Source organism: Oryctolagus cuniculus, chromosome 18 (assembly GCF_964237555.1).
Source record: "Oryctolagus cuniculus chromosome 18, mOryCun1.1, whole genome shotgun sequence".
NCBI classification, from domain to species: Eukaryota; Metazoa; Chordata; class Mammalia; order Lagomorpha; family Leporidae; genus Oryctolagus; species Oryctolagus cuniculus.
Window position 1 is genome coordinate 6,703,914 of NC_091449.1, and position 10,396 is coordinate 6,714,309.

The window sequence follows — 10,396 nt, forward strand, 5'->3', positions numbered from 1 at the left end:
GGATCTCACTTGTGGCGATCTTTCATTTAGGTCATTTTTTTTTTGACAGAGCGTCTTGGCTTTTCATGCCTGAAATACTCTCAGGGGCTTTTCAGCTGGATCCTCATGCCTTAAGGGCTGATTCAGAGGCCAGAGTGAACAGCTGTGTTTTACCCAACATGATTTCATTGATGTCTGGCAGGTCTGACTTCTCTAAGAAGTGTGCTCACCAACCACTGCAGCCATAGGGTTCTGCCTTAAACGAGCTCTGACATATAATGGAAGACTTCTGCTAAAAGAACTTTCCTACATTTCTAGTATCAGGAGATTTGTTTTCCTATACAATATCTGTAAGATATAACACATAACGTATTACTGAAGGCATGGTCCCATTCACTGCATTTGTAAAGCTTCCTCTTGTGCACATTCCTGATTACTTACTAAGATCTGACTTCCTGGGAAAGCCTGCTTCCCAATCACTACACTTCTGCCTCCCAGGAACCTGGTGATGCTCCGCAGGGGCTGGGTTCCTGAAGACACTGTGTTCACATGGTTTGCCACCTGCCCAAGCCCACTCATGCATAAAGATGTATGATCCCCCAAGGAAGATTTTAAATAAATTCACCTTCTGTGAATGTATAGCCTTCTGCCTTGTGTGCATTTTCTTATGTTTAATGAGGACTGACAGGTGGGTAAAGCCTTTGCCACACTCACTGCAAGCATATGGTCTCTCTCCAGTATGAGTTTGCTGATGCTGCCTTAGATTTGACTTGCTTCTAAAGGCTTTTTGGCACGCACTACACTCATAAGGTTTCTCTCCTGTATGAGTTCTCTGATGTTTGGTCAGGTCTGACTTAAAGAAAAAGGTTCTTCTACATTCACTGCACGCATAAGGTGTCTCGCCCGTGTGAAGTCTCTGGTGTGCAAGGAGACAGGCCTTCTGGGAAAAGGTTTTCCCACACACACTGCATCCGTAGAGTTTCTCTCCTGTGTGAGCTCGCTGATGTCTACTGAGCCAGCACTTCCTGCTGAAGGCTTTTCCACATTCACTGCACCCGCAGGGTTTCTCTCCTGTGTGGGTTCTCTTATGAACCGGGAGCTGTGACTTCCTGGAGAAGGCTTTCCCACACTCTTTACATTCATGGGGCTTCCCTCCCGTGTGAGTCCTCTGGTGCTCCGTGAGCTGAATCTTCCTCATGAATGTTTTCCCACATTCATCACAGCTGTGGCATTTCTCTCTGCTTTCAGATCTCCGATGTCTAATGAGCTGTGCTTTCCAGGAAAAGGCTTTCCCACGCTCACTGCACACGTGTGGTTTCTCTCCTCGGTAATTTCTTTGATGGTCACTGGGTTGTGAATTGGTGGTACTGGTCTTAACATATTCATGGTCTTTAATTCCCATCAGAGTTTGATCGCACTTGATGTGGACACAGGATTTCCCCTATCCAACATACTCACCTGGATCCTTTCCTGCATATCTTCCATTCTGGATAGCAGAACCTAAATGAGATTTCATAGTTTCACATGAGTCAAACTTACATTTTATGTGAAACAGAAATAATATCCAAGGGCATAACTTTGCTGACATCTCCCCACACTTTTTAAACCTGCCTTGAATTTGTGGGTGCTACTACACATGCTCAATCTCTCATATTTCTTTCAGGAAAAAGAGGAATGAAAAAATGAAAATGAAAAATGAAACAGCTACTTTTAAAAATAATAATGTTTAATCTATAATGAACACACATAACTTTGGCTACTCTCCAAATAGAACACGGCAGAACGTTGACAGACCTAGAAACAAACACACTACACCTGGAATAAATTAAGACAGGGTGCATCCATTCTTCCAACAAATACTGAATGGGCTGTGGGTTGGGATACCCAAGTGACTAATAATAATATTCTCTGTCTCCATAAAGCTGTCATTCTAGTAAAAGGAGAGAGAATCAACAGGGAAGCAAAGAAGTTAACACAATTACAGAATGTGAGAAATGGTATGAAAGAGGTGATATAGAGTGGTCGTAGGTAAATCTTAGATACAATAGTCACCCACAAAATACAGAAAGCTGCATTTACATCACAGTTTAAGGATGAGCAACATAATGAAAAGAACTAGATGTCCAAGAGGGAGTTGCCAGTGTACAAAGCCAGAGGCAGAAAACACAGGCATGACCAGGACATGTGAGAGAGGCCTGGAGCACCTGGAAGGTCTTGAGCTTAAAGTGGAGTAGACACAGTTAACTTGGGCAAGACCGGCATAACTGACAAGAGTTCCTGGAAAATGTGTATGTGAAAAAAGAGTGCACAGACTGTCAAATGTTTGCACCAAAATAAACTTCTCTTTTTATTCCGACTATGAACTGTTTACTTATTTGTTTTAAAGATTAATTTTATTCATTTTTAAGACAGAGTTACACAGGTAGGTAGAGCCAGAGAGAGAAAGGTCTTCCATCCACTCACTGGTTCACTCCCCAAATGGCCGCAACAGCCAGAGCTGAGCTAATCCGAAGCCAGGAGCCAGGAGCTTCCTCTGGGTCTCCCATGCAAGTGCAGAGGCCCAAGGGCTTGGGCCATCTTCTACTGCTTTCCCAGGCCATAGCAGAGAGCTGGATCAGAAGTGGAGCAGCCGGGACTGGAACCAGTGCCCATATGGGATGCCGGTCCCCATGAACTGTTTAAAGTAGCTTCATAAATCCTGCAGAAAGAAGTGTTAGTAACTAAATTCAATATGAGCCATTGAACTTTTTTGTGGTCATATTCTGGATTGGTAGTTCCAAAAAGTCATAAGATAGTTCTATGGAGAATAAACATAAGATATGAAATTGTATAAGATTACAAAGGAAGCTATGGTACACTTTAGGGAGTTCTGAGCATGAATCATTACCATGGAGGTAGAGAAATGTGCAAAGCTAAAGCCCAGAGCATGAAGAAGGAAAAGCTATCTATGGGGAAAGAAAGATAGAATTTTCTGTTATAACAAATGTTCAGGGGTCCAGAGTTGTGGCACAGAGGCTAAGCCTCCGCCTGTGGCACCAGCATCCCACATGGGTGTCGGTTCGTGTCTCAGTGCTCCTCTTCTAGTCCAGCTCCCTGCCTGCAGCCTGGGAAAGCAGTGGGAGACGGTCCGAGTGCTTGGGTCCCTGCACCCGCATGGGAGACCTGGAGGTCTGGAGGTCTGGAGGTCTTGGCTTCAGCTCAGCTCAGCCCCAACCACTGTGGCCATCTGGGGAGTTTGCCAACAGAGGGAAGACCTTTCTCTGTCTGTAACTTTACCTCTTAAATAAATAAAACCTTTAAAAAAATGCCAAAAGTAGAAAAGAGAAAAACTAAGGATGGCTCCACAGTGTGTGGCTTACACATTCATACAGGCGCTGGTGCCACAGAATAAAATAAGGGAAAAGAAGGGAGTAGTTGTTCAACACAGCAGTAAAGATACCCACTGTTACACGTTAAGTAAGACTTGGCTCACCAAACTCACACAAACCTATAAACCACAGAGTTTGATGGCTGATGGAGTAAGGGTGGAGACTTGATCCAATTATGGCTCTGGAGGTCGTCCTGTGGGAGGTCTTCAGGTCACTGCAGCCTTGCCCCTAGACGGAAGTTGTCATGAAAGCGTGGGTTATGTGAGCGGGCCTGTTTCCTGTGTCTCTGTGCATCCTGGCTCACCGCGTCGTCATTCCTATTATAATTTCCTGAATTTCTACTTGTACAACATCTCTGCATCCATTAGGTCACTTCCCCTACTGAGCAGTCGGAAGCCCAATCTGGAGACACAGCCTGTCGTTTGAAAATACCCCAAATAGTCAATATGCGGCCAGCACCGCGGCTCAATAGGCTAATCTTCCACCTAGCAGCACCATAACAGGGTTCTAGTCCCGCTCGGGGCACCAGATTCTGTCCCGGTTGCCCCTCTTCCAGGCCAGCTCTCTGCTGTGGCCCGGGAGTGCAGTGGAGGATGGCCCAAGTCCTTGGGCCCTGCACCCCATGGGAGACCAGGAGAAGCACCTGGCTCCTGCCTTCGGATCAGCACTGTGCACGGGCTGCAGGGTGAACCAACAGCAAAAAGGAAGACCTTTCTCTGTCTCTCTCTCTCACTATCCACTCTGCCTGTCAAAAAAAAAATAGTCAATACACATAACTGATCAAAAAACAAAATAAAGCAAAACAAAACCTGTGTGTAGAAAGATACGATAAATGCATGCAACGATGTCACCCGCATGTTCAGGGAACCATGATGTGGTCTCACTTGCACGTTCAGTAGTCTGTCCTGAGGAAGGAAGGAGACTACACAGACCCTTTTCAACATAAACACTACACATGGTCATTATTGAGTTGGCACAGCATAATTACAAAGTAGAGAGGAAGTCAGGAAACAATTCCAAGTGAGCAGGAGAGCAGTCAAACAGCACTTCGTGAAGACAAACAGAGTGGGCAGAGTCAAAGGCAGAATCGGAGTGTAAAGACACAATCACAGGCACAGACAGCACCCGCACTCCTCTGACATCCTCACAGACACACACAGCACCTGCACTCCTCTGACATCCTCTGCAACAGTCAAGACAACACATCCTTTTGTTCCTCCCTGGAATAACTCTGTCCTTGTCTGGGGACACCTTCTGGCTCTGCCCTTACTCACAGCCCTGGAATTCCTCATTCTAGTTGGCTGGGTTCTTTTCCAGCTCTAAAAATGCACATCAGAACTTTTTCTCACCCCAAAGTCACACCTCATGTTTTCTCGTCCAGCTCCCCAGCTCTGATGCTCTGCCCTCCACAGAGGAACGCAGCTATAGCATCAAAGGGAATGAACAGAAACACTGAAATCAGTCAATGTATATAGCCAATGGGGCAACGTAAGCCTGTTAGCATGGCTTGAGATGGGAATTGACTGTGGAATTCAGTCTTTTCAAAACAACAAAAATCAACAAGAACAGCAGAGACTTTCAAAAACAACAGAACAGGGGGGCAGCACTGTGGCATAGCTGGTAAAGCCACCGCCTGCAGTGCCGGCATCCCATATGGGCACTGGTTCAAGTCCCGGATGCTCCACTTCCAATCCAGCTCCCTGCTTTGGCCTGGGAAAGCAGTAGATGACTACCCAACTCCTTGGGCTCCTGCACCAATGTAGGAAACCTGGAAGAAGCTCCTGGCTCCTGGCTTGGGATCGGTGCAGCTCCAGCCATTGGGGCCATCTGGGGAGTGAACCAGTGGATGGAAAAGCTCTCTCTTGTTCTCTCTGCCACCGCCTCTCTGTAACTCTGCCTTTCAAATAAATAAATAACCAAAAAAAAACCACAATACAACAGAGTGAAGAAGGCAGACTGAAGGAACTCCAAGGTGATGAGGCACTGGAGAGTACAGCTCTATAGCAGAGCCAAGTGAAATGCACCTGAGTCCACACATTTGCTGGGAGGATTAATGATCCTGGTTTCAGACACTGAAGCTGAAGGAGAAAGAATTCCACAGGATAACTGCCCTGGCTGCAGCAAAATACAGCATCACAGAGCAGGTGAGACTACAGAAAGGGAGCTGCTGATTGGAGAATACTGTCAGAATCAGACAGCTTGAATCTTCAGTGTCTATGAACGTTCTTTGGTCCAAGTATCTGGGAGAAAGACAACTTCTGGTTTCACATACATTAGCAGGAAATCAGGCTGACAATACACAGGATTAGATACAGGTCAGACATCAGTGGCAGAGGTATCAATTTGGTAGTCTCCAGCAGGCCTTAAGAATGAATTTAATTCATTCAGGCAGAAGATAAAACAGAAGGTGGGCAGGCAGGGAAGCAGGAGTGAGTAAGCTGACAGCTGGTCTGAGAGATGAGGTGCAGGAGGCCCTTAGATGAGCTAAGAGAGGCAGACTGTCGGGGAAGGAGACCAGCCCCTTCCCAGGGGCAGAGATGCCTACGTGCTAAGTGCAAAAGGATCCAGCCAGGTAGCGAGGGGGCTTCAAAGCCAGCGAGGCAGAGGCCAGGAAGTGAAACTGCAGGAAAGAAAAGATGACACAAGGAGGCTGGGAAGAATGGAAGCAGACAAGAAGTCACGGCCCCAGGTGAGATGCATTGCAGCCAGATCCAGAAAACAGGAACAAAGAAGGTGTCACCCTTTAATAGCAAACAAAGAGGAACAGCCAGGAAAAGTTCTCTCAACCACCTTTTGAGAGTGTCAACCCTTCACTGACCACCTGGGGTCTGTGTGGCGTTTCTCCCACTGTCTTGGTTTTCACTCACTTACCTGGACAGGTTTGACCACAGGCTGCTCCTTCTACCATCCATGGGGGCTCTCCTCGCTGCAACTTGAAGAGTGAACTGGGTTTGGCACCCTGATATCCTGTAAACGGGAAATCCTTGAGCACCTGGCACCAAGTATCTATGCCTGGACATCTATGAAAACTGGAGTTACATTGCAGGAACCACGTTGTACTTCGGTGACGCATAAACCTTTTGCACAGGAAGGGTGCATATATACTCTAAGGCCAAAGGGGAGAATAGAAGTCCACGATAAACCTCACACCATCAGGATGGCTACCGGAGAACCTGGAACCTCTTTGCGGTGGGTGAGAAGGTAAGAGGGCCCAGCTACTATGAAAAGCAGAATGGTGGGCCCAGAGAAAACTACAACTGGGGACAGGCGCTTGGTGAAGTGGTAGAGACGCTGCTTGGACACCTGCACCCCATCAGACAGCCTGGGTTCAGGTCCCGCCTCCACTCCTGTTTTCAGCTTCCTGCTGATGTGTACCCTGGGGGCAGGCTGGGATGCTTACGTACTTGGATCCCTGCTATCCACATGGGAGACCTGGGCCGAGTTCCAGGCTCCCAGCTTCAGAGTGGCTCAGTCCCGGACATTGTGGGCAACTGGTGAGTAAGTCAGTAGATGGAAGACCTTTCTGTCTGTCTCTGTGTCTCTTTGCCTTTGAAAAAAAGTAAGTAAAAAAGAAATTGTAATTAAAACTAGAACTACTATGTGATCTAGCAACTTCACTTTCAAGTGCACCCTCCAAAGAACTGAAAGTAGAACCTGGGGATGATTGGACTGCCATGGTCACAGCAGCATAATTCATAACAGCTGAACTCTGGAGACGACCCAAAGGCCCCCTGGTAAATGAATGGATACACATACTGTGGTACACACAGGCAAGGCAGTGCCACGCGGTCTTAAAAAGGAAGGCACTTCTGACATTTGCTACAACGTGGATGACCTTGCGGACATTATACTGAGTAAAATAAGCCAGCTGCAGAAAGACCGATCCTGTACGACTCCATGCACACGAGGCAACTACAGAGGCCAATGGAATGGTGGCTGCCAGGAGTTGCAGTTACTGTTTCATGGTATAAAGTTTCAGTTTTACAAGACGGAAAGAAGGTTGGTGGTGATGGGTGCACAGTACTGTAAAAGCATTTACCTTTTTATGTACTTAGTTTCATTTTATAGGAAGAGACAGAAGTCCTCTCTCTGCTGGTTCACCTCACACATAGCCAGGACTGGGCCAGGCTGAAGCAAGGAGCCCAGGACTCCATCTAGGTCTCCCAGAGTTGGCAGGGACCCAAGCAATGGAGCCACCATCTGCTACCTGCCAGCATGCACAGTAGTAGGAGCTGAAACTTGAGCCAGGCACCCATCTACAGGATGTGGGCATCCCAGGCAGTGACTTAAGCACTACACAAATGAGGTCCCATGAAGGCATTTAATTCCACTAAACTGTATGCTAAGATGGTAAATTTGATGTTACATGTATTCTACCATGCTAGTCTTTTTAAAAGGCTCTGACATTCAGTGCTGTAGCCCAAAGCATCATGCATGGATGGGACTCCACAAGTCTCACTCACTAGAAAGAAGAGGCACCTGACTGCGGCGCTGTCCTCACCGACTGCCACTAGGTTGCTGTAGTTCACGAGCATTACTTCCTTGTACAGGTCCCTCTGGTAGGGGTTCAAAAACCGCCACTCCTCCCTGGTGAAGTCCACGGCCACATCCTTGAAGGACAATCTCCATAATCGTCAATTTCAATGCAGTCCGAGGTGGATATATATATATATATATATATATATATATATATAGACAGGCAGAGTGGACAGTGAGAGAGAGAGACAGAGAAAGGTCTTCCTTTGCCGTTGGTTCACCCTCTAGTGGCCATTACGGCTGGCGCACCGCACTGATCCGAAGCCAGGAGCCAGGTGCTTTCTCCTGGTCTCCCATGGGGTGCAGGGCCCAAGCACTTGGGCCATCCTCCACTGCCTTCCCCGGGCTACAGCAGAGAGCTGGACTGGAAGAGGAGCAACCGGGACAGAATCCAGCACCCCGACTGGGACTATAACCCAGGGTGCCAGTGCAGCAGGTGGAGAATTACCCAAGTAAGCCGCGGTGCCGGCCCTGAGGTGGATATTAATAAGTGATATGGAAGAGGGGCAAGGATGTGTGTTCATTTTCCCCATGGTAAATCATACACACTGTCATAAACCACACATCCATGCAATTCCACTTATTCTCCCTAACTTAAAAAACAACTAACCCAACATTTGCATGCATAGGAAACACTGCACTGGCAGTAAGTATATCCACAATTTCTTCAGTATTGTGAAGAGCTACCAATCTAAGTGTCCATCAAGGGGCAGGCGTGACAGGTTAAGCCACTGCTCGGGATGCCCTCATCCCTTGTCAGTGCCAGTGAGTTTCAGCACCTCTTCTTCCAATCCAGCGTCCTGCTAACACATCCTGGGAGGCAGTGAATGGCGGTTCAAGTGCTTGAGACCCTGCCAGCCATGCGGGAAACTCAGACTGGTGTTGTAGATGGCGGTTTTACCTGCTCCACCACAGCGCCAGCCCTGAATTCTATAGTGTCTTTAAAGTTTGTCACCATGCTGAAAGCCTTACAGACACATAACGTCCATGGTACTGCTTTGAGAATGGGAGGGTTCATGTATAGCACAGAGGGATGACTTCTCATGGCCACTTAACACATCACAGTGAGCTTCTGTATGGGTTTTACTTTGGCAACTTGAATCTGAATTTTTTTCAGATTCATTTCTCTTCAGTCACGTTTATGGGCTCTTTCTGTAAATGGTACAATATTTTTGCGCAAAGAAAACATTTTCCCCAATGCATTATTTTCACAACCTTTCTCCACAGGTTCATTCTTCTCAATATCTTCAGGATATCAACTGTAAACTTACCACACTGTTTCTAGAAAACAACAACAACAAAAATCAACGAATCCTGTTATCAACACAGAAAGCAGAGAGGTGCAATCTCGATTCACCATCCAGAGATAATTCCAGAAGGGATCCAGCAGGTACACAATATAAGTCTGAGAAATTCAATCAAGGAAACAGAGGGTAGGTACTTACGGACACGGACATAAATGTCGTCAAACTTTAATATTTAAAACATAACAGAAGAGCTGTATGAATATTGACAGCAGGTGGCAAAGGGTGGCCATTCTAACAGGATGCAAAAGAGTAACTATGCTAAAATGCAAGCATCAAATGAACTCGGCAAGTATCTCAGCAAAATCACAGTCTAGGAGGCTTATGTGGAAAGGCGGTAAGAGGAGGAGAGATCAGTCATACTGGAAACCTCTTTCATTCTCTCTAATTCACTCCAGAGGTCCACACACCATGAGAAAGTGTGTTAAAGATAATGTGACAATGGTTCCAGCCATCAGTGGTTAACCGACTTCTACTGCACAGGTTTTACTCTTGAATGGCAATGACTTGGAAATCCCCCCTCTGCTATTCTTTATTCTCTCTTCTCCAGCTGACCACTCTTCTGGCTTGGTAGCTTGATCACTTGGAATTGGGGATCACAGAGAATTGGAGCGGTCCTGGACCCTGAGATGGAAAGTTCTGCTTCATGGAATGCGTTTACGTCTCACAAAATTGAAAGTTGTCCTTTGGAAAGAATTACACACAGCTGTGATAGGGTCCTAACGCTAATGAGCTCTATCACCTATTGAATCTGAATCCAATAATTGGGGATATCAGAATACCCCTCCACTGTGGACGCCAGAGTAAAAGTCAAGTATTGTGTCTACACGATATTAAGATACCTGGGAAAATGGTCTTCACCAAGGACAGTAGGTTGCTGTAATCTTCCAACATCACATCTTGGTAGGGGTTCTTCCAAACCCTCTAGCAGCCAGTATTCCTCCTGGGTGAAGTCCATCGCCGCCTCATTAAGCCAGTAAGCTCTGGAATAACAACTCTTTTAAATCTGGAGTTAATACAAAGCCACAAAGTACAGAAGACCTACAGGAGAGTATTCTGATTTTCTTTTTAAAGATTTATTTATTTATTTGAAAGGCAGAGTTAGAGAGAGAGAGAGAGAGAGAGAGAGAGAGAGAGAGAGAGAGAGAGGTCTTCCATCTGCTGGTTCACTCTCCAGATGGCTGCAACAGCTGGAGCTGCACTGATCCG

The 10,396-nt window shown here is 46.5% G+C and overlaps 1 protein-coding gene across 1 annotated transcript; it reads right to left on the bottom strand.

The window, feature by feature from the left end:
* Positions 1-316: 316 nt before the first annotated feature.
* ZNF577 (zinc finger protein 577) lies at positions 317-10,145 on the bottom strand. Its single transcript, XM_017338278.3, is given in 6 exon segments — positions 317-393; positions 396-591; positions 593-1,479; positions 6,219-6,314; positions 7,849-7,970; positions 10,030-10,145. Coding segments are annotated over 6 exon segments (1,494 nt in total).
* Positions 10,146-10,396: the final 251 nt, after the last annotated feature.